Consider the following 25,546-nt stretch of genomic DNA (forward strand, 5'->3'; position numbering starts at 1 on the left):
AGCTACAAGCTACAAGCATCTGCTATTTTCACAACTTTTGTGCCGCTTGTATGTGCCGCTTGTATGGACACTGGACAGGATTCATTTACACAGGGGAAAAGAAAAGATGCCGTTGCTATACTCAGTCTTGTTTGTTTATGATGAATTGCGTGAGTAAACTGCATGTGGTCCTACCATGTGTATTCAGTCATGCTCAACATGGCGGCGTACATACATCACGTTACTTCTGCACACAGTATGTCTGCGGCATGCTGGCTCTGCAAGCCTGAGGATTCACATGCACACGCATACACATAAGCACACGCGTACGTAAGCGCAGGCACACGCGCGAGCATGCATTGAACGCATGCAGGCACGAACACACGTTTCTAATGCAATACTGTACTTGTGAGGACATCGACATTGGATAGCAATTTTATGAATGCCATTAATTATTTTTACCTTAATGCCGAAAACAGCAGATTGCAACTGTATCAGCTATTTGTTATTTTTGGTCCGCAAGACCACAGCCCGGGCATGCAACCAAGTGTAACTCCCGACCCCAACACCTAAACTTAACCTCTAAATCTTAAACAAAATCTTCTAATCCGTAATCTTAACCCCCGACCTGGATCTTTTATGTATAAGCCTAAGGCCTTGTCCACACGTATCCGGGTAAACGGATAAACGTAGGTTTTTATATGCGTTTTGGGGGGGTCGACCACACGCAAACGCGTTTTTGGTCCATATAAACGCATCTTTTGGAAAACTCCACAGTGTATTTTTTTTAAACTCAGCCTGTGTGTTCCCTGTGTGGACAATGTAAACGGAGTTTTGCATGGGTCTTGCCATTGGTCATATGGACAGAGAGATTTAAAAAAGTGTCGTATGGACAGAGAGATTTAAAAAAACGAAAACGAAAACGAAAAAGCTACGTTTATGTAGGTGTGGATGAAGCCTAAATCTAAACACGTTTTTAAACTATAACAACACATCCATTTATCTTGTGAGGAGCTGGAACATTTATCTCACAATGTCTATTTCTCAAATTCTACCATTATACTGGTGGGAACATTTGTCCCAGAAGTATATCAGAGCAAGTACACACTCTCGTGCACACGCATGAAAAAAAGGCAAAGCAGCCGTTATCTGAAATCCTCTGGGCAAGGTATGAAAAAGTATCAATTTATCTTTTGAGTGGAAGGGGGGGACGGGGGGGGACAAGGATGGTTGGCACCAGAGTGGCGACGGAAGGCGTGGATCTGGGCCATGTGGGAGCATGCAGCCAGACATCATTCTGTCAGGCAGAAAGCAACCTCGCATCTCCATTATTTCAACTTCAAAGTAGGCTTTTTTGGACAAGGTTTCCAGTCGGTGGCGGCAACGATAGCCAACCAACCACCACCGCCCCTAGGACCGGCCCCCACCTCCTCCCCCTTCTTAAATCACAGTTGTCAGATAGTGAAAACAAGCAGCCGCGACAGCAAGAAAGCAGCGGGGGATGAATGGCCTGTGGGAGTAAGTGAGTTTTGTTACCCCTGGGGGTTTTGTCTGGCACTGCGTGCTGCAGTGCAGGCGAGTGATGAATGACCTGGGAATAGTAACAGAGGTGACAGGAGAAGGGCACAGCGAGCAGCCCGGACCCACTTCCCTTCAACACTGATAAATGACAAGCCCAATTTTTTTTTGGTATTTACACAGGGGCGTCTGGGTACTGGTTTGATGACTGTCGGCGGGATATCTACAAAAGATTACAGTGAGCGTTTAATTGTTCTTTCTTTATTTCTTTTCGAGCTTTACAGAGGAACATTGGTGGGAGAAGCACACGAGTAAAAGGCCTGTATTCAAAATGTCCACTTGAGTAAAAGTGTAAAAGTATTGTCGTCTACATACTTAAGGGACAACCCATTCATCAAATATGTGTTCGCCTAATGCTCATTATAATATGGCGCCATCTACTCACTCTGTGTCTCAGAGGTGGCCTGTGGACCAGCAAGGGCGAGATCCAAAATGACCGACTATTAATCAAATGAGCCTGGGCGATAAGAGTGTTAAAGAAGTCTACTCATTTTATGTCGAATGTCTCACCTCCCAAGTTTGTTTCAAGTTTTCGAAATGTATCAAATTCTTTGTGAGCTTGTAGATCGTCTATTTTTCTAACATACAAAGCATAAAACGGGGCTTAATTGGCTAATGTATGTGTTTGGAAATAATCATCTAAATCTACAAAGTTACTCGAAACCAAAAGCTGTAAAATAATTGCAGAGGAGTAAGGGAAAGCCTGGCTTCAGCCCCTGAAGCCCCTCCACTGGCTCCAGGTCGCTGCCCGCACAGAATATAAAACTCTGATGCTGGCATTCAAAGCAACCAAAGGTATGGCTCCCCCATATCTTGCAAGTATGATTGAACCCTACAAACCCTCCCGCGCACTCAGATCAGCCAACGCAGGGAAGCTGGAAGTACCCTCACTAGAAACGCCGGGACAACGCTCCACACGTCCCAGACTCTTCTCCCTTCTGGCTCCAAAACTGTGGAATGCACTTCCCATTGCAGTCAGAACTGCAGCATCACTCCCAATCTTCCGCCGTAGTCTGAAAACCCACCTTTTCAGACTCCATCATGGCCCATAGCACTTACCCTACCCCCTTAGATAGCACTTCCGTAGACTTAGATAGCATTTGATACAGACTTATAGCATGTTATGTAGATAGCACTATAATTGCATTGTATATAGTCATAGCACGCCATAGTACATATTAGGGATGCACCGAAAGGGAAATTCTTGGCCGAAACCGAATACCGAATATAGGAAACAGTTGGCCGAAAACCGAATACCGAATAGCCGAATACAGCTTTGTTGTAAAGCTACCTGATTATGGCAAAATACATGATTATGGATTTTCATAATCGATTCATCGGGCGATTATTTAAACGATTAATCGAATTATGGCCCCTTTTTTGCAATTACCTTTAAAAAAATGCTTCAAGTTATTGTAGGCATGTTGTAACTAACAATAAAGACAATAAAAATGAATACTCCTTCAAAATTTATATTTTACCCCCTTTTTAATACAATTTGATTTCATTGCCATTCCTTGTACTTGTAATGATACTGTAATGTTGACTGTGTATAGCTGACTGTCTTTCTTCCCATTTCTATCTCTGGGACCCCAATTTATTTTTATTTCTATTGTAAAAATCAATGTAAATTTTGAGAGTGTATTTGGTTCCATTTTTGCACTCTGTTACAGACCGGCCCCACTTGGTTTACTTCCTAACTATCTATAATTTAGCTGGAACTCCCACTATGAGAACCACTGTCCTACACAGTGTGTGGGCACGCACGCACGCACATGCACGCACAAACACACACACACACACACACACACACACACACACACACACACACACACACACACACACACACACACACACACACACACACACACACACACACACACACACACACACACACAATAGCATGCTAGCTGATAGGGGAAAACGTTCTTATTTAGCAGCCATATTAGCATGTTCTCTAGGCTCTAGTATCACATATGCCAAAGTTAAACAGCACTGAACAACTGATCATTGTTAAGCAAAACGTTCACGGACGTTCTGCTTCTGCTTTTGCCCTGCCTGTGCCCACTTCAATGCGCTGCTGAGATTACACACAGGTGGAACAGATTTGAGGAGCTAACGAGCAAGCTACTGCTAGTGTTCGTCGTAGCCTGCATGCAAACTCACAGATTCAGACATTGGGGAGCATTTTTTGTCATACGACAAAAGAATAGACAGTGGCGGTGCTCACAAATACCATGTTTTGGGACCTGTTGATGAGCTCGCAGATTTCGCGGAGCGCATCGCAGCCACAGCACAGAGCAACTTGACGCTGTGTGTGTGTGTGTGTGTGTGTGTGGGGGGGAGACTGAAGTTGGGAGAGAGAGAGAGGTAGATGCGGAGCGCTCTGGTTACGTTCAAGACAATCGCGTGTTGTGTTTATACCGACCCGGTGTTTTGACTATTCGGTGATATATTTTCGGCCTATTTGAGCCGAAACCGAATAGGCCGAAAATACATTTTTAGCCATTTTCGGCCGAATATTTTCGGTGGCCGAATTTTCGGTGCATCCCTAGTACATATGTATAGCATAGTAGTATATATGTATAGTTTCATTATATAGATATTCCACTGTTACTTTCTTAGCTTACGCATGTTTCATGATAAATGCTTTTATGTGATGTATTCCCATGCTTTTGTTCTTGCTTAATGTAAGTCGCTCTGGATTAAATGCCTAAATTGTAAATTGTGGTTCGCTAAATGTTTACTATAGGACACTCTTTTTTTGCTTTATTTCACGGCCCATTTCAGGCCTGCTGGGGATGCTATGATCAGATTGTTGTCCGGAGCTTCTTTCCACATGATGTGACTCTGGAATTGAAATGGGCCAAATGGACTTCAAATGGAGTACGTTTTCACACGGCTCTTGATAAGAGCAGCACAGATAACAGAATGATTATCTGTGCTAATGTCTTATCCTCTTAAGGGCCTATTCAAAAAATGTAAAAAAAAGAAATGCCAATCTACAAAAATAGCATTGCTTTTGCAATGCAATGCAAAATATATTAAAGACATTTTTACCAGTGATTCTCAGTAGACGAGGTGGATAATTAAAACGATGATGAAATATTGCATTGCTATGTTGCGTCCCTCCAGGCTTTGTTGTATGTATGCATGTGTGCATATACGTATTTCACTTTGCATTTGCCCCCTAATAAACAGATTAATATGTTCAAACCATAAAAGTAATTTAAGAGCACAGTGGGTGGCAAAAGATCGCAACCTTGTGTAATATTTCCATTCGATGCAAATCAAACCGTTTCTGTAGTCATAATCCTCTATTAGTATCCTCGTAATCCTCTACCACACGCCCCCTTTCCCACTCTGTGACTTTTCATAATCACAAGAAGTCATTTTGCTTTGTTGTGTCACTGACTGACTACCGGTAATTCAAAACATAATTGCAGAGGAAAAAATGTCACCTGCAAGGCTGCCATGCTCATTAGTTGTCTTTTTTATTGTTTAAGTATATGCGGAAAAACGTTCTCTCACAGAGGACACGGTGTAACTCAATTTCTTTCACAAAACACCCATTTCCCTTAAGTTTGCAGCTTTTGTCACAATTTCATTTCACGCAGTAATGGGTGCTGCTTCGCTGCATGCGCCGGCTTCCTCAACACAGGGCTCTGCTCAAGGCTACAGGATCCAATATGGATCCAAGAGAGTCAATGTGACAGACAGCCGCACAGCCGTTTAGGATGGGGCAGTAAAACACCAACAATCAACAGGCAGGTGTGAAGGCCGTCGCAGTACGGTACTGTACTTCCCGTTGCTATATTACTTCCCATCAAGCTGCCAGGACGAATAATGGGAGGGAATTAGTCTGTGTAAGATCATGTTGAGGTTTACTGACAGTTTGACAGCAGTGACTGCGTGACACAATAGTTGTTCTTGTCGAGAGCCGTCTAGTGGGCGATGGCTAATGAGGACATGATTAACACGGACCTCTCAAAGAGTCCTATTAGAATGTATAGGCCCCATCGATCAAAACGTGTCACGCTGTAATATGTGTTATCGTTGGATGTCGGGGGGGAAACCTCATATGTCTCCTTTAAATTGTCAGATCAATTGAAAATGTAAACAAGTCTTAGTGCTTTTCTGGGTATCTTAATCCTCTTAGTAGACCTTGTACCTGTGCTTTCCTCGAACTGTGCTTATTCTACAAACTGATAATAAAATGTTCAATCAATCAATCAATGTCTGCATAGCACGGCTTGGGTAACAATAAGAAAGTAGGGATGATGTATGATAATAAGAGTGCCACTCACTTCACACGTGTGTGATTTTTATATAGTATATGATAGTATAATTATAGTACCCGATGATCATGTTTTAGGGGGGGGGGGGGGGGTGGAATCACGGCATTCCTTCTTTAATAGTGTGAGATTTTCAGATTTTGGGGGCATATCCAATATATTAAGACGCTTAATGTCCCCACCATGCGCCACATACTGTACACTGTACAAAACTGTGCACGCCCCTGGCAGACTGACGTGCACGCCCCTGGCAGACTGACGTGCAAGCCCCTGGCAGACTGACGTAGAACCTGGATGTTGGTGTCTGTGTACGCCCCTGGCAGACTGACGTAGAACCTGGATGTTGGTGTCTGTGCACGCCCCTGGCAGACTGACGTAGAACCTGGATGTTGGTGTCTGTGCACGCCCCTGGCAGACTGACGTAGAACCTGGATGTTGGTGTCTGTGTACGCCCCTGGCAGACTGACGTAGAACCTGGATGTTGGTGTCTGTGCACGCCCCTGGCAGACTGACGTAGCACTGGACATTTTTATGGTTATCCAGTGTGCGAGTCAGTCAGCATGGCATCCTGATATCGTTGCTGTCGGGCAGAAACCTCTTAACTCCATATTTTAGCTTTGTGTGTCCCCCCCCCCCCTCGGGTCGGCTTAATTAGCTCCGCGTTTCGAGCTTGCCGATCTGCTACTTTTGCTCCTTTTGAATATGAATCCTGAAAAGTAACAGTTTTGGACATATGAGGTTTCCACCCGACAGAGACAATCTAATTGTGACAATTATAGCAACAAAAGAATAGAGAAAGAAAGAAAAGCCTGGAGTCTCGGCTGGCTTAATGGGATTTGTGTGTAGTAACTTTACAATGCTCGATGCAGACAATAAAACTCCACGCGACCTTCAGTGACTGAAAATCCCCATCCCCGAGCCATTAATACCCTTCTCTCAGCCCGGCACACAGAATGCTTGGAAGATGCATGGAATCATCTCGTATGCTATGGGGCTCCCACATCTTCTCCTGTTCCTCTTTTTTAATAATTGTTTGTGTTACTGCACAGCATTGTACTGTACTTAAGTACAATTTTGGGGTATTTGTACTTTTACTTCTGCTCCACTACAACCCGGATCCAAATATTGTACCTTTACTTCACTACGTGTATTTGAAAACGTATTCATTCTGCATTCTACTTTTGGTACTTAAAAGTAAATTTTATGCCAATACTTTTGTACTTTTACTCAAGTGTACATTTTGAATTCCGGACTTTTACTTGTAACAGAGTATTATATCTATATTGCAGTTGTATTTTACTTAAGTAAAGAAATGTGAGTAATTTTTCCACCACTGCTTTACAGCATATTGTTGCTGTCCAATACTGTTACTTTTCAGGAAATGGAGAAAAAAAGAACCTGTATTAATTTAGTTAGAAGCCGTTGTTAATACTTTTCATTGGTTCATTGGTTGATTAAACCCACAGACACACTTAACCACTTCCATTTTGGCGTGTCACAACATGATGCGTCGCAAGCTTGTAGATCAGCTATTTGCGTGCGACACTCTTGTATGCCAAAGTAGGGCATTAAATTACAGAAAGGATACATGACAAGTTGAAATATGGAGACAGTAGCTCTCTGCCCGACAGCCAGCATTATCGTTGCTGTCGGGGTGGAAACCTCATATGTTCACTCATAGGAGGTTCCATTATATTACTTTTCGGGATTCAAATTCTGAAATAGCAAAAGTAGCAGATCTACAAGCTCCAAAACGTGTCGCCTCGTGCCACATTTCGAGCATGTGGATCTGTTACTTTTGACGGTTTCACAGCAGGGCATGCATTTATGAAAAACCACAAAAAGTTAGAATATGGATATACTAGGTTTCTGCGCGACTACATCCACACGCTACACACAGCCGTTCCTCTGCCATGAGGTCAGCTGGATTCCCCGGGTGTCGAAGGGAAGGCGGCGGCCATCTTGCCCCGCGCGCCGCACAGCACAAATATCTGGAGGATATTCACGGAGAGATTCACATCGGACAGGAACCCCCTAAAGATGGATGCGGCCGAGCCTCCCACCCGACAGTCGATCCACAGGACGGGAGGCATTCACTCACGGATTCAATTAACCGCGCAGGCGAGCCGCACTAGATTGGTCAGATCTTTTCTGCCCAATCACACTCTGTCTTCTGTCAAGCGGCTCCATCGGAAGGGATGGCGTTATGGGAATAGAAATAATATGAATAATAACGATGAGGTCCAATGCTACAAGGCCACGAGGGTAATCTGTTTACCAAACAATAGGGCACCACGGGGCTTCTCAGTTCAGTATTGTTGTTTTTAGCCGTTTCAGTGCGTAACTGTGGGACCGGGAGGCGAGTAATTGATTTGAAAAGAAGCCGCCATAAAAACTAAGCCCATTATTTCAAGGAAGAATTTATGCATCATATGCGTATTATTGTTTGCACACGGTGCTATATTGCATGTCATGCATGTGTTGGCAATCCTTTTAAGTTGTTTTTTAATGCTGTTTATTTGGTCGAAGACCGTCACTTTGTATTGTCCCTTTGAAATAAACATAAGCTTCTAGCATGCATAATGCATGACTCGCGTGTGCGTCGCGGACAATGAGAGCCACGTCGAGGGCAACGCGGGAGAAAAGAATTAGCATACGTCTGCGTGTTATACTGTACTGCAGGCATGACGGAAGGGGAGGTTGTGACTGTGCAAACAGTCCTCTCACCCTGGGGAGGAGAGGGTCCTTGGTCCCCCTCCTCCCCTGCTTGTTCGTCTGTGAGGTTAACAGTAGAAAAAAAGCAATATTACGAATGGCCTCTTACGAGCGAGTTAAACATAAAAGCGACGTGTCCCTGACATGCAATATAGCACCGCGTGCAAACAATAAGTTATAGCGATTGTACTGAGAATTTCTGTATGAAAAGCATCTGTGTCGTATACCCTGGACGGCTTTGATTCCACAGTGACCTCGCCTAGGGCCTTGATGCAGTGTTGATTTCGCCGGCTAAAACTATAGGACGAAAAACGTTGGTCGACTATCTTTTTTCACTGACGAAAACCAACTAAAAACTAAGCCATGATGACAAAAATATATTTTGACAATTTCGTCAGCAAATAAAAGCTAGACTAAAGTGGAGAAGAGATCCAGCAGAACTAAAATACATGTCATTGATTTTATGCTTGGTTGCATGCTGAAAATAACCGATCTGCTATTTTTGAAGAATCAGGAACATTTGTGCAAATCCTTGGGATTCGCTAAAGCAAACATTCTGAATGGCCCTGTAATAAAATATTTTGAGATGGGGGTTTTGGTGACATGAAACGATTCAGCAACATATAGGATTTAGAAGACATGTGTAGAATCGGACTAAGGTCTTAACGGGTAATGGACATTACCTTTTGGACATCCTTAAGGTTTCCATCAACAGCGACAACAATGTGAAGCGTGTTCCCTGCATTGGCGCAATCTCTGCAGATGGAAACCAGATTGAGGCTAGACAATCTTATTGACTGCTCTGAAGGGCAGGTCCATTCCACTCAGACATTCCTCGCCATGACGGCGTCTTGATTTAGACATCTGTTCCAATTGGCATGCGCATGCTGCCAACGCTTCCGTTCACAGCGCAGCCTGGGGGCGTTTAACACTTGCTCAATATCTACAAATTCAAAAGATTTTTGCCTTGGAGGGGTGTCTTGAAAATGTTCTTCTTTTTTTTGTATTTTGTATTTCGGGCTGCTTGCGGAAAGGCCTAAGGCTAGAGATAGATGAGAGAGATATCTAATCCCAGGGAGTTTAGCGCCGTCGGATAAGGTCTTGGCAAGCACGTGTCTTACAATTGATGGGCTGTTTTCTTTCCAAACTCTTATTTTTTTCCCAATTGAAGGCAGAACAGAGAGCAGGGTGTGTGTCTGCGTCCAGGGAAGACCCCATAAAGTAGGCGCCAATACTGGGACATGCCCAACAGCTAAACCACATTAATTCTGGCCCCCTTTTTTGCGATTGATATGCATTTGATCGAGGACCGCAATCTGAAAGAAAGTGTTGTGTCAGGGACCCCCAGAAGACGGGAAATCACCTTGAGAACCAATGTCTATTCTAATCATCATACACGGAAGTTATATGGGAACACTTACATAGTGGCAAAAAACTATACATCCAAACAGAAAAGTCCTGTCTGATTGCATTAAACGACGTTAAACTCACACTCACTTTATGCATGCGCATACCTTACGTACCTTGACATGACATATATATAGTAGTAGGGCTCTTCAGGGCGAGTATTTCACTTGTATTTGCCCCGAGTACAGAGTGAGCGAGTGAAGATCACCACAAACCTACCATAATCTTCAGAATCCAAAGTAACTTCTCTCTTCTGCATCAAAAGGAGAATCTGTTCGAAGTAATGCAAACTATACACAATGCTGAATCGGAATCCCTCTGTCACCCCCAAACCCCCTACCCACCCCCAGCCCCGATGGCTTTTCATAATCGCAAGCAATCCAAAAGCAATTATTGTCATTGGTTTGGATAGTTAATAGTTGTAATAGTATTATTGCCTCTGGACAGCTGTAGTGTGTGTGTGAGAGAGAGAGAGAGAGAGAGAGAGAGAGAGAGGTGGGGGGCAGTTAGTTCGGCACTAGCAGGCACCTCACGATAACATGCTCATTTTATGGAAAAGGTCCTGGCGAAAGAACCAGACGATTGATAGGATGACAGACGCCCTTTCATTGGTTACGGTGGAGTGCAGCTCCTGCAGCTACTATATAGTTCTGTGCTCGTTTGGATGAACATGAACAGCGCCGCAGTCCACACCGCGTGTTCAGCCTGCAGCCATGGTCGACTACATAACTCCCGCCACTTGTTTCCAGTCAGTCTGCCTGGATGATCTATATGAAAACTGGCGCGAGAAAACCTCCAGTTAAGTTATTCTCCGACAGTGGTGGGGGAAAAGTACTAAATGTATAAATACTGCAATGTAGATGCACTGTGTTACAAGTAAAAGTCCGGAATTGGAAATGTACTTGAGTAAATGTACAAAAGTATCGGCATGAAATTGTACTTAAAGTAAATGTACTCATATTGCAGCATGTCCCATTTCAAAAGTTCCATATATGAAACAAAATCTACAAGCTCACAATGTGTCGCATCGCTTTTTTCAAATGGCTGTTAAATTTATAGGGCTGAAGTGATGTGTGTGTTTGGAACAATAATCAACAGTAAAGGTCCCCACACACCGTCAATTATGTCAATGGCAAATACATATTTAAGCATGTGTGCAGGAAAACCGGATTATAATCTGGGCTAAGGGAAAACAGAAAACAGAAGGCTATACTTTCGGAAAAATGTGGCATTATAATTTTGAAAGATTGGAGTACTTGGTAAGTAAAATATCCGAGTACTTCTTCCACCACTGACCACCACATGCATGTCATGTGTCTCAGCACTTCCATCATTTCCCTGTTCGGTTCCCTGTTGCATTTCCAACAGATAAATCCATATCCACAGTCCATTTCATTCAGGCGTGTATACTTGTTCAGAGGGAGCGAGCCTGTAAGTGATTTAACTGACCACCGCCGAGTGCAATATTTCTTCCACCTGCCCGTCATTATGCACGCCGTACACGTGTACCGTTTTATGGATTTACGAGAGCTCAGGCTCTGCGGAAGTAAAGGGACCTCGTCTTTACAACAGTGACGGACATGGAGGGAAGTAATTAAACCACAGTTATGCCAGCAGGCCATCGATCGCTCATTGTTTTGGCCACTGCCGCGTCGCCAAATGACACTCAAACGTCTTAAATTCGTCATAATTGTGGCCTTCGCTTGATCCTATAAAGATCTTTAGGTGCCTCACTCACTCTGGCAGGCTGTTGGACGCGTTGCTTTTTCATGACGTGACAGGCGACTTTTATTAACGTGCCCACTAGGATTTTATTGGTGTTATACTGTTTACCCTCCTTTACCCCGTCTTCTTTATTACGATCTTATCTTCCTTCTCTCCGACCGTCTCTCTTGTATCTTTTTCTTTGTCCTAATTAAACCGCAGTTATCCTTGTTCGTTCCGTTTTGTTTCGCTTCAATGGCTTTGACATTGTTCATTTAAATCCTCATACTGTACCATGCGATAACCAATGTCTAACACGTCCAAAATGACCCACGCGGATACTGCTAACTATACTTGCTTATGGTGTTACGTTATTTTGTCGTTTCTTTCATTATTTTTATTAATATTTTCTCCTTTCTTTTTGTAGCCTATACAGACAGAAACAGCACAGAAAGGAGAATAGAAAATGTACACCTGTACTTCTGAATGTAATTTATCCCATACCAAAACTATTTATTAAAAAAGAAAGGGCAAGTTATTCAAGACGAAAGAGAAAAACTCACTTTGTCCCTGGTTGGTTTTAAAACAGTTGTTCTCAAAGTGGGGCCTGGGGTCCTTGAGTTGGTTCCAGGGGGTCCCCAGCTAAATTATTGATAGTTAGGAACCAGGTGGACCCTTACAGGTCTGTAGCTCTGACAGTGGTCCAAATGGAACCAAATGGACCCGTAAGGGGTTACGGGTCCATTCGGTTCCATTTGGACTACTGTCAATGACGGTCTGTGGTGTAAAAAGAAAATCATAACAAACTGGGGGTTATAAAAAACGATCAAAAGGATAAGTCGATTTTAATTCACCGAAAAAAAAAGAAAGAAAAAAAACACTCATTCCTGGAGGGCGTATTTATTTCCCTTTTTTTCACACTACTACCGCTACTCTGGATGTGATTTTCTGGTCCCCGAAACAAGCAGCGCCAACCATCCACCCCCGTAGCCGTATCTCTCCCCGGCGACTTCAAGTTCCACCCACAGCTTTTCCTCCAAACCCCATTCCCCCCTCGCCGCCCCCCGTGGGCGGGTGATTGATGGGCGCGGGGACACCCTCGGCCGCGCCGCGCGGTGTACCTAATCACAGAGTATGGACTCTCGCCGCAGCGCTCCATTAAGGGCCGGCAGCGACACGCTGTAATGGTTAGGGAAATGGGCCGGCGGTGGGAAAGGGCAGCGGTTCAGAACTCCCACACGGGGGGGGGGGGGGGGGGGGGGGGGGGGGAGGGGTGCGCTTGGCTTTCCTTCGCCACCGCTACAGTACCGTGTCCCGACGGAAGGACAGCGGCGCGCGCGCGTGTGTGTGTGTGTGTGTGTGTCAGTGGGGTGCACATGAATAGCTCTTTCTAACGCATCATGTGGGGGGGGGGGGGGGGGGGGGGGGGGATTTGAATGAAAATATAAGATTAATATAAAAAAATCACACCTGTGTGAACTGAGTGGTGCAACTATGCTGTTATTGTTATACTATGGTACTGTGCTGACCTCTAGTGCGAACCCCAGGTCACACAGCGCTACTGCAGCTGTCCGTGCTGAAACACGGACGGACGAGCGCGTGCGCACACACACCACACACACACACACACACGCACGCACACACACACACACACACACACACACACACACACACACACACACACACATGCACGCAGCGAAGAAGAGTCAGATAACCGGCACATTGTTGTTTTGTTTTTGTTTCTGGGTTCGTTTTTTGGAGGGGGAATTGGATTGCTTGTTGACCCTGTGACTGATGAGTTAATTAGCGTTGGGAGGTTATGGAGACGGAAGGCAGACACTCTGCTCTGTTGGTTTGTCCTGTATATTGACTACATCTCTCATCTCAGTGGTGGGAAAAGTACTCAACTATTTTACTTTAAGTAAAAGTATATCAATACTGTAAATGTAGAACTACTTATTTTACTTTGTTTTTATTCCTTTTTACAGGTTAATACAGACAGGCAATTTAGTCAAAACAGTTCTCCCCCCGTACAAAGGTATTGGCATCAAAATGTACTTAAAGTACCAAATGTAATTAAGTAGCCTACTCATTATGCGGAATGTCCAAAAGTTTCAAGTGTCAAACGTTTTGAAAATAGCAGTTCTACATGCTGTATGGGGCTGATACATGGACCCTCACAGCAGACTACTGCTTTATGGGGCTGTATGGAGACATGGACCCTCAGAGCAGACTACTGCTGTATGGGGCTGAGACATGGACCCTCAGAGCAGACTACTGCTGTATGGGGCTGAGACATGGACCCTCAGAGCAGACTACTGCTGTATGGGGCTGAGACATCGACCCTCACAGCAGACTACTGCTTTATGGGGCTGTATGGAGACATGGACCCTCACAGCAGACTACTGCTGTATGGGGCTGAGACATGGACCCTCACAGCAGACTACTGCTGTATGGGGCTGAGACATGGACCCTCACAGCAGACTACTGCTGTATGGGGCTGTATGGAGACAAGGACCCTCACAGCAGACTACTGCTTTATGGGGCTGTATGGAGACATGGACCCTCACAGCAGACTACTGCTGTATGGGGCTGAGACATGGACCCTCACAGCAGACTACTACTGTATGGGGCTGAGACATGGACCCTCACAGCACGACAGGAAAGAACCCTGGATGGAGTCTACACTAGAATTCTACTAATTAAATGGCACTAGGTGTCACATGGACGGAACCACAGCAGAGATGTGGACCTCTTTGTGGACCTACCACGGGTCACAGACAAAGTCAGAGAGAGATAAGTCAGGATGAGGCTGGCAGGGCACGTACTGCTTCAAGCACCCTGCAGGGCCAGAACTTGAGGCAAGTCAATTGACTCTATGGGAGCCAACCCAGGGTAAAGCCAGGAGGGGACAGAAGCGCACCACCGACGTAGATGCACTCTGGCGCGACAGCTTGTAGAGCTCAAGAACCTGATGTTAGAAGTGAAAGTGTAGTGGACAGAACCTGATGTTAGATGTGAAAGTGTAGTGGACAACGATCCAGGGAACCTGATGTTAGATGTGAAAGTGTAGAGGACAGCGATCCAGTAAACCCGAGTTGGTGCTATAGAACTCAATCTCGCAGTAACGGCCTCAAAGTCTCAAAGTGTCCCTGAGCAAGACCACTTTACTCCTTAGCGCTCCCGGGCACTGTATCAACAGCAGTCAATGCTCATAATGATACCTATGTTGGGTAAATGACGAGGACAGATTCCACCTTTAATATTATGCAACATGTACATTGATTGAAAAAAATACCCCCAGGCGATTGTGAATTAAATTATATTATAATTAGAATAGGTTAGTATTCGGAAAGACCTGCATTATGAAACCCTAGTGAGCTTTCAATTTGAAATACAGATGGTGTACATGATGCCTGTAGAGGTTTGGTTTGCCAGTCCAATAGATCATGCAGGCTGACTGGAACCAGATATGTGCCGGAGCGAGGCTGTGTCAAATGATAAAATGATTATCATAACACCAGTGGTTCCCAACCTTTTTTATTCTCCCTTGGAGCCTCCCCTTCTTACATCTGACACAAGCTGAGCCCCCACCCACCCACCACCCATTTATCATATTACCCGCTTAAGCCCTATATTTTTCAGAAAAGCAAAAAATAGCCATATCTACAGATTAAGTAATGAGGGAGCGCTGCGTGGGTCAGTAAGTAGCACCTGCGTTGTTTTTTTGCCAAGCCATGGACACTGAACGCTTTGTGCACGTGTAGATCATCTACTTTTGTGTGACACTGCTGTGTGACGAAATAGAATAGAAATTATGGCAATGTACAGTATGCCCGACAGCGACGGAATGCACTGAAATGTACACATTCCCAAAGTTCTCTTGTTTTTCTCAAGCTATGCCTCACCCAGCACATATTTTATGTTCTAAAGTCAAGTAGGGCATGTTGACAGACATGTACTGTATATTCCCACAGAATTAAAAAAATGTAATTCCCCCCATACACACACCTCCGTCCGGGACCATATTACAAAAGCGTAAAAAAAAAAGAAAAGAAAAAGTGTTTGGAATCAGGCTTTGTCCATGTCGCCTGGCTAATAAGCCAGACTAATATGTCCATGTGCAAATGCTCGTCAATACCGGCCATTAATAGCTAATTAACTCATTACAAAGCACATGGACTGTTCTGGAAGGGATAAAAAACAAAACTGTCCGTCCGTCCGTCCGTCCTTCCTTCCTTCCGCCATGACCCAGTTTGAAAGGCAGCTTTATTGAGTGGTCGTCTCTCCAAGCTCTGTCAGGTAATGTGAAAATAAAGCCCTCTTTTAGATGCTGGAAGAAAGAAAGAAGATTTGCTATTTCCGGTATGCAGTTAAGTAAAAACCTGGTATGTTGTTGTCGGGCAGAAACCTTGCATCTCCACATTTCAACTGTTTATGCTTTTGTGTAAATAAATGCCCTACACAGTAGTGTCACACAAAGCGAAAAGTATAGCCGATCTACAAGCTCACACCGTGTCCCATCGGGACGTGTTACGAGCTTGTTGATTGGCTATGTGGTGCAATGTAACTGAAGACAAAGTATCTTCACTATACTACTGACTGTACTTAAATATTGAGAGACTTTAACTTTACTGTTAAGTATTTCTGTGTGTATGACACATTATACTTCCACCACTGAGTGAGTGAGTCAGTCAGTCAGTCAGTCAGTCAGTCAGTCAGTCAGTCAGTCAGTCAGTCAGTCAGTCAGTCAGTCAGTCAGTCAGTCAGTCAGTCAGTCAGTCAGTCAGTCAGTCAGTCAGTCAGTCAGTCAGTCAGTCAGTCAGTCAGTCAATAATTGTCATAATCATTTCATAAATCAACAGAAACACAATTGTATCGTCAAGAGTCACAGTTATTTGAGTGAAGTAAAATGTCATAGTCGTGACAACCCTAGATAAGAGAGACAGCAGAGTCAGATGTGTGGCGTGGTGGGTCTAGTTTACAGTATAGCATGGCGTGGTGGGTCTAGTTTACAGTATAGCATGGCGTGGTGGGTCTAGTTTACAGTATAGCATGGCGTGGTGGGTCTAGTTTACAGTATAGCATGGCGTGGTGGGTCTAGTTTACAGTATAGCATGGCGTGGTGGGTCTAGTTTACAGTATAGCATGGCGTGGTGGGTCTAGTTTACAGTATAGCATGGCGTGGTGGGTCTAGTTTACAGTATAGCATGGCGTGGTGGGTCTAGTTTACAGTATAGCATGGCGTGGTGGGTCTAGTTTACAGTATAGCATGGCGTGGTGGGTCTAGTTTACAGTATAGCATGGCGTGGTGGGTCTAGTTTACAGTATAGCATGGCATGGTGGGTCTAGTTTACAGTATAGCATGGCGTGGTGGGTCTAGTTTACAGTATAGCATGGCGTGGTGGGTCTAGTTTACAGTATAGCATGGCGTGGTGGGTCTAGTTTACAGTATAGCATGGCATGGTGGGTCTTGTTTACAGTATAGCATGGCGTGGTGGGTCTAGTTTACAGTATAGCATGCCGTCTGTCGGGTGGAAACCTCATGTCCAAAACTGTTACTTTTCACGACTCAAATTTAAAACCATGTGCTTTGAGCTTACAGTACATTCGATGCTTTTGTGTGACGCTGTGAGCGTCAATTTAGAAATAAAATAAGAGGTTTCTGCCAGACAGCAACGATGTGAGGTCCTCCCAGGTGACACATTTGGATGAGAGTACAGGATGTCTGTGTTCTCGTTCGTCCCTGCTGGGGCCTGAGAGAGAGAGAGAGAGAGAGAGAGAGAGAGAGAGAGAGAGAGAGAGAGAGAGAGAGAGAGAGAGAGAGAGAGAGAGGGGAGGGGAGGGGAGAGAGGGAGCGAGAGAGAGAGAGAGAGAGAGAGAGCGAGAGCGAGAGAGAGAGAGAGAGAGAGACAGAGAGAGAGAGAGAGAGAGAGAGAGAGAGAGAGAGAGAGAGAGAGAACACGATGCAATCCGTACCTGAGAACAATTAGAGTCTGTTCATCGCTGAATTTGCATGAATTTAATTGGATTTGCATGAATTTAATGCCATGCAGCAGCAACCACTGCTCTATGGGTGCTGGAGGAGCCAGTTAAGCAAACAGGACTGGGATTGTGTGTGTGCGTGTGTGTGCGTGTTTGCGGTAGCCGGCGCACAACAGATCATTATCATTTTTTATCTCTGTAACCAGTGTCAATACACTTTTTGCGCAGAACAAGTGAACAAGTGAAGACGTCAACAGCTTTATTAGCAGGCGGTATTGTCTCCCTCTTGCTCGCACATGCGCACACACTTGTATACCGTTGCTGTCGGGTAGATCTAGCATAATCTATACTCTTTTCACAGTTTTCATTTTTTTTTTATTCCTTAGCTTTTAGTGGGTTTCTTTTTCCATAATAAAGTTGTTATTTTTGTTGCTTGCTCTTGCCTGCCATGTAAAGCGTCTTTGGGTACTCAGAAAAGCGCTATATAAGTTTGAGAAATTATTATTAATATTTGTGTTTTTTTACAACAATTTGGGCATAATATACAAGGTTTACACCCGACGGCGGCTGATATCCGATAGCCAAATCAGATAATCTAATGGGCCAGTCAGGTGTCGCTGATTTGCTAACAGATGGCGGCCGGCCGCCAGGGCAGCTGTGACGAACGCGCCATCAAAAGGCCGATTGTTCTCCCGCAGGTGACTCGTTTGAACAAAATGCAGAGTTGCCAGATTATTCTGAGAGGGAAACAATTGTAAGCAACCAGGTCTCTGAAAACAAGCCCGGAAGATGCAACTATAGGCCACACGAGCACACTCATACAGTACATGGCCTTTTTGAAAATAGCAGATCTGCAAGCTCACAACGTGTCACGACATGTTGTGAGCTTGTAGATCTGCTATAATAAAAGGATATTGATGAAAAATATGGAATGTTACATCTTGTACGGCGTGGGGGGAACAACATATTTCCAGGTGGACAGTGATGACATAGGCCTATACATATCAATTTGGGGGTCCTTGACACGGAAATGTTTAAACTACATTAGGGACCCAAATAGGCAACTAAACTGCAACCCTCAAATACCAAAAACAAGGTCAAAGTCGCTTGTAAGTTGTAATAAGCAGACACAGCAACACTGGTTTCAAATGGTCCTCAAGACGTCAAATTCAACCATTATCGAACAAATTGTGACTCTTAATAGTTTGTTCCTCATTCCTTCACGCTGAAACATTAGGCATAAACATTTCTTTCTTTGTTGCGGAGGTAGAAAAAAAAATGAAATGGAGAGCAGAGGAAATTCAATTTGCGAGACTGTTTGTCCTGGATTAAAATAGAAATCTTGGACGGTGAGCGCTCCCCTCGTCCCAAACACGTGCTATTTTAGACAGGTACGGCACAAACTGCATGATATGCGTCGAATGCAATTTATTCCACACACACACGTACAGGCTTTATGGCCATCCCCTGAAGACCCCAAAGGACGGCCGCTGGCTAACAAGCAAGTTGACAAAAGCACAGAAGCAAATCCTCCCAGAAAACCTTGAGACGCGTTTCTTTCCCGAGGAGACCGGAGAGACAGCGCGAACCATGACCTTTTCCACTGGTTTGCTCCGTGCAAAATGCCAGGATCAGTTGATTTTTTCCCCTGAATAGCAAATCCTCCGCCCTCTGGTCATCGCCCTCGCCTCGCTCCAAGCCACATTGAAAGTCGTCGTAGAATTAGGCGTCTGTGCCAACAAAAAATCTGATGACTTCTTTTGTTTTGTACTTTTCAACGCCGACGTGCATGCTAGTTTAGTATGCAGGGTATAAGCCATCCTTGGTTCTACTTCAAGGATACTTTGCAATCAATGTTTGGTTGTCTTTCAGGGTGCACGCATGAATGAATTGTACAAAATATAGCTTATAGCTTGTCGATGTCAAAGATAGTCTTAGGATGCATCCTATGGTGTGGTACGTGCAGCTGTTACTAACGACATTAGTTTGAGGAGCTCTCAGAGGCGATAGTGATGGTGAGTTCACCACTGTCGGGTGGAAACCTTGCATGTCTAAAACCGTTCCTTTATTTATTTATTTATCTTATATGGCCGATCAACAAGCTCACAACATGCCCCGATGGCACACGGTGTGAGCTTGTAGATCGGCTATACTTTGGCTACTTTCGTGTGACACTACTGTGATGAAGTAGGGCATTCATTTACACAAAAGCATAAACAGTTGAAATGTGGAGATGCAAGGTTTCTGCCCGACAACAACAACATAATGAATCTACTGCTCATTATCCCATCCTCTCTCTCTCTCTCTGTTGAACATAATAGCTTTTAACATGTAAACGCTTTTCAAATATAGCAAGCAGATCTCAATAGTTGATTTCTGCGCACACGCGCACACACACACACACACACACACACTCCCGGAATAAAGCATTTGTTTTGTTCACAAAGACTGGATTGCTCACTCACCTCGCTGCACCCGCGACCTCGTGTGAACAATCAGTGAGCTGACATGCAAAGCACAATAAATAGCAGATTTAGCAGAAGAGTGTGGGGGAAAGATTTGGTTAAATTCACCTTTGCGGTCACCACGTTAGTGTCAAATAAAGCATATTGTGACACGGCACATAATACATCGTCCGTGTATTGATATTCTACATGCAAACGTTTAGTCCACTCCATATTGTCTTTTCTTTTGTTGGTGGGTTTGGTCATGCTTTGACCATGTGACTGAAGTGTTTGAACTGTCTTTAAACCCTGACAAAAACCACGTACCAAAACGCATCAGCTCTGGAATTGTTCCCTATAGTGCCCGGAATCCATTGATATTACACCTCATTGTCATAATTTAATCTGCTGCTATGCACCATATAGATTGATGCAATCTGATGGTGGGAAGTAACTAAGTACATGCATGCAAGTATACTGCACTTAAGTCAACTTTGAAGGTACTTTTACTTTACTGGCCAGTGTTTTCAATACTTGTACTTCTACTCTGTATTTGAATTATTATTATAAAACATTGACCACTTCAGCCCTATTTAGATGTTGGCTATTTTCAATAGACTTGAATACATTTTACACATAATGACAACTTGTGAATTCTCAATTCTGCATATCAGTACGCATATTTTGATGCCAATACTTTTGTACTCTTATTAACAGACTTTTATTTTTACTCGACATTGGGGTAATGATACTTTTACTTAAATAAAGAAATTTATACTTTTTCCACCACTGGGTCATAGCCATGTTTGTTATTTAGTGATAATTATATTTAGTCAGGCAGATACTAGCTTTGATGTCTACCTGTTCTCAGAACTTCTCTGTACATGTTTACTTGGCAATCTATTTACTTGACAGTTTACCCTGTTATTGGTTGACAAGAGTTCAAGCCGCTTAATCCAGTTCCTGCACTTTGAAAGTCGCTCTGGATAAAAAGCGCCTGCTTAAATGCCTCAATTATAAATTGAATCAGAAACGGAATAATCTGTCTGGCTTTGCACATCAGTTTTGCATAAATTATGTACATTCAAATCCAGCCATAAACAAATTGCTGTGTTTTATGTGCAAAAAACAGGCAGGCATGCCATTCTGCCAGTGCCATCATGATAATGTCACTGTACCTGTATCAGTGAGTGACAAATAAACCCTCTACAAAGGGTTGTGTAGTTGTTTGTTGGTTTGTATCATTTATGTTGTTCTGTAAAAGTGGTGGTAAATTAGGGCTTGTTTGTTTATGTGTGCCTCGACGGAGCGGGCGGTAGAGTTTTTGCTACGGTATCTGCGCGCTGGTTGTGGGGCCGGTCTGGGCCAAATTCACGTGAAAATGACCGGGCCGAATTCTTGTCCCAGTCCAGCCCTGGCGCAGGCCCGGCGCCACAGTGGTGCCAGAGGGGCCCTGGCACCCTCATTTACAAGATCTGCACCCTCAGTTTAAGTTGTATGTACGTATTGTTGTTTTATCAAAATGAGATGTCCCCCTCACCGTTTTCAACTGCCCTCTCAGTCATTTCATCCTGGAGCTGAGCCTGCACTTGAGCAAGACGTTCCACAATAACTTGGCCCATGTCATTGGACAGTAAAGATGTTCCACCATAACTTGGCCCATGTCATTGGACAGTAAAGAAGATGTTCCACCATAACTTGGCCCATGTCATTGGACAGTAAAGATGTTCCACCATAACTTGGCCCATGTCATTGGACAGTAAAGAAGATGTTCCACCATAACTTGGCCCATGTCATTGGACAGTAAAGAAGATGTTCCACCATAACTTGGCCCAATGTCATTGGACAGTAAAGAAGATGTTCCACAATAACTTGGCCCATGTTATTGGACAGTAAAATAAGCAATAATATTGATAAGATTTATTTTACAGCCTGCCGTGCACTTTTGAGGCTAAAAGGCAGGGGCTCAACACGGGCTCAACACGGGCAGTGCTATATCACTCCACCCGTGTCCCGCGTCCTGTGGTGGAAAGAATACTCACATTTTGCACTTTTGAGTGCACTTTTTAAGTGTACATTGAAGTATCAATACTTCAATGTACTGTAGAAGTACAAATACAGAAGTCCGGAATTCTTATTTTTTATTATTATTATTTTTTAGCATAAGTAGCATACCAGTACTCATTACGCGAATGTCTCATTTAAAGTTCTGAAATGTATAAAAATATTCAGAAAATAGCAAGGGGCTTGTAGATCGGCAATTTTCAAATGGCCGAAATGTACCTGTATATAGGGCTGATGTGGCTAATGTATATTTCGTAATAACCATCCAAATCTACAAAGTAACTAGTGAAAGCTGTCAAGTAAATGTAGTGGAGTAAAAGTACAATATTTGGAACTGAGATGTAGTGGAGTAGAAATAAACGCATTGGACATTGGAAACACTCAAGTAAAGTAATATCTAAAAATTGTACTTAAGTACAGTACAGTACAGTACAGTATAGTATTCCACCACTGCCCGCGTCAAACATAGCAGATCTTTACGTACAAACTCACAAGGCGTGTTGTGACCTTGTAGAGTAGACTTGCTATTTTTGGCATAAGACACCGCTACACTTACACTATACTAAGTGTAAATAAGGCACAATTTAACTGTTTTTAATTTAACCCAAGTGTAGCAGCTATAGAGGTGTAGTAATAGAGGTGTAATTCTTCCAATAGGTTTCACAAAACATGTCTCGTTTTTAATCCATATTTCCTAAATAACAACACATTTTTGTGACGTCTATGAGGCAATGGCCGGCTGTGTTTCCGGCTTCTAGCGCGGCGAGGAAATTCAATCAGTCCCATTAATCTAATTTCTGCGAGGTCTCAAGGTTGACAGAGAAGGTTACTATTTCAGCGTCACGCAAACGGAGCTTTTCATTCCACAACATGGGCGGTAATTGAGTTAAAATCTGCAGAATGCAGCTATGGGGCGGGCAATTTCCAGTTATGGGAACTCACTCAACCCTTGTTAGGCATGTTTCCATGCATGGACCGGGTTTCACTCTCCCCCTGATTCACAACATGCTGCTTATGGCCTGAGTGTCGTGTGTGTAACACTACATACAACACAGTAGTGAGTGGCTAATGCTTAATGTACCTGCCGACACGTCGTGCACCTGTCGCTAGCAGAGAATGTATAGCGATAATCTACGACAAGGGTCGACGTTTTTCATAACAATTGTGTTGCATCATTTTGTTAAATTTTTCATAGATTTCATAGCTTCATAGACTTGTTTGACAGCACTATCATCAGTGTTGGTTTGTTTGTTTGTTTACACATTATCTTCTTTCCTATTAATATGCTGGATTCACGTTCATGTGTATTTTCAGACCTTTAACCACTTTAACCCTCAACACTTCGTAAACTTCACCTTCTTTGGCTACAGTCAACACCAAACCTCTTTGTCAAAAATAGCCAACTTTTATAAATAAAATTGACTTATTTACAAGCTCACAACACATTGGAGTGCAGTGTGAGCTTGTAGAACTGCTATTTTTTGCAAAATGGTCTCCCTAGAATAGGGATGCTAGGGTTCAAGTATTTAATGTAAAAAAGAAAAAAAGTTCCCATCACCCAAAGACTTGGCGGCCCCCCCTGTAGTAACTCTCTGACCTCCTATTGAAGACCCGTCGTATGACAAAGCGACTCTTCGTATATGACTCGGGCTTTAGAAGGATAATTACAGCAATGTTGAGAGGACTTTAGAAGGATAATTACAGCAATGCTGAGAGGACTTTAGAAGGAGAATTACAGCAATGCTGAGAGGACTTTAGAAGGAGAATTACAGCAATGCTGAGAGGACTTTCAACTCTATTACAGCAATGCTGAGGACTTTCAACTCTATCATCATTTGAGAACCACTCTTTTGTAGGAGCAACAAGTTTGGCTAAAGACCGGAAGAAAACAGATACAGCGACTGATTGAACCCAAGTGTGGGGTCAAGGAAAAAACATCCCATGACAAAGATTTCCTCCAGTTTTTAATCTGATGACCACACGGAGGTCAACTCTTCTCAAACCGTCGCCACGACAAAAATAAATAAACGACAACAACAAAATCATCAACAAAATAAACACCACAGCGGGTCATAAAGAGCACAGAGAGAGAGATAGAGAGAGAGAGAGAGAGAGGGAGGGAGAGAGAGAGAGCACGCAACTCGTCCACTTACCCACAGTGCAGTTTGTGGTGAAGCGCGGCTCGATGGTGGCGGCCGCGGCGTCCTGGGCCTCGCGCTGCCGGTCGTAGGCGGTGGAGATCCGGAACGGCGAGCCGCTGGCGCCCAGCGTGAGGTGGACCACGGCCCAGCTGCCAAGGAGAGAGAGCAGGAGGAGGGTGAGTGCCAGGAGCAGACGCCTGGGCTGACACGGGCCCTTGTAGCTGCTGTACGGGTACGGGGTGAGAGGTACGCGTGGTGGCGGCGGCGGCGGGGGGAGGCCCCCCGCCTCCTCGCCAACGACGCCCGCCAGGGGTTCCACCGCGACCTCAGGTGGAGACACCGGCGGCGGCGACTCCGGGGACTCCAAGGGGGCCCTCTCCTCCTCCTCCTCCTCCTCTTCCCCCTCCTCGTCCCCCTCTTCCTCCTCCATTTTGGGAGGTTCCCCCTCTTCCTTCCCTGTCTGATGGTGGTGCATGCTGATCCCTTCCTTTGTGTTTGTGTGTGTTTGTTTGTTTGTTTGAGTCAGCCAGCCCCCCTCCTCCCCCCTGGGTCTTTTGTGTAGGTTTTCTTTAGAGCAGGACGGTCTGTCTCCGGAGTGAACAGCTGGTGCGAAGGACCACCTAAGCCACCTAAGCCCGTGTTTAAAGCATGCAGGTGCGTGTGTGTGTGTGTGTGTGTGTGAGAGCGCGCGTCTATTCACGCCTCACACTATAAGGTCTAATAGCTCTCGTTGTGCGAGAGACCTCCTGAAAGCCCTGCAGCCGAATGCCTGCCTCTGTGGACGACTGGCTGGCTTTGTGTACTTCAACCATGTCCCTAATTTTATTAAGCAAATTGAGCTGATTTCTCTGTTGCTCCAGGCTACTCACCAATGATCCCTCTCTCTCTCTCTCTCTCTCTCTCTCTCTCTTGCTCATCCCTCCCCTCCTGTCCGTATAGCCCCACCCCCCTTCCCTCCATCCACAAGTTATACTACACTGTAAAAACCCTCGCTGTTAATTTAACGCTGGCAGTTATAAATGGGTGAATTAAGACTGAGGATTGCAGGCCCTGCAAATTGCTAATGCCTCAGTGGGAATGGCATTTTATGAACACAATTCACATTTATTTGTGCACACACACACACACACACACACACACACACACACACACACACACCCACACACACACACACACACACACACACACACTCAAAGGCCCTTAAAACAAGGCTCCAGACCTCCCAAAACAAACT

The 25,546-nt window shown here is 44.3% G+C and overlaps 1 protein-coding gene across 1 annotated transcript in view; it reads right to left on the reverse strand.

The window, feature by feature from the left end:
* LOC310878077 (ALK tyrosine kinase receptor-like) overlaps positions 1–25,100 on the reverse strand; it is a 147,066-nt gene extending 121,966 nt beyond the window's left edge. The window contains exon 1 of the mRNA XM_083792180.1: positions 24,325–25,100. Within this exon, the coding sequence (XP_083648306.1) occupies positions 24,325–24,787 (463 nt within the window). The 5' untranslated portion in view covers positions 24,788–25,100. The remainder of the gene's footprint in view (positions 1–24,324) is intronic.
* Positions 25,101–25,546: the final 446 nt, after the last annotated feature.

This window comes from Protomyctophum parallelum, assembly GCF_964188405.1.
Source record: "Protomyctophum parallelum genome assembly, chromosome: 20".
Classification (NCBI taxonomy): Eukaryota; Metazoa; Chordata; class Actinopteri; order Myctophiformes; family Myctophidae; genus Protomyctophum; species Protomyctophum parallelum.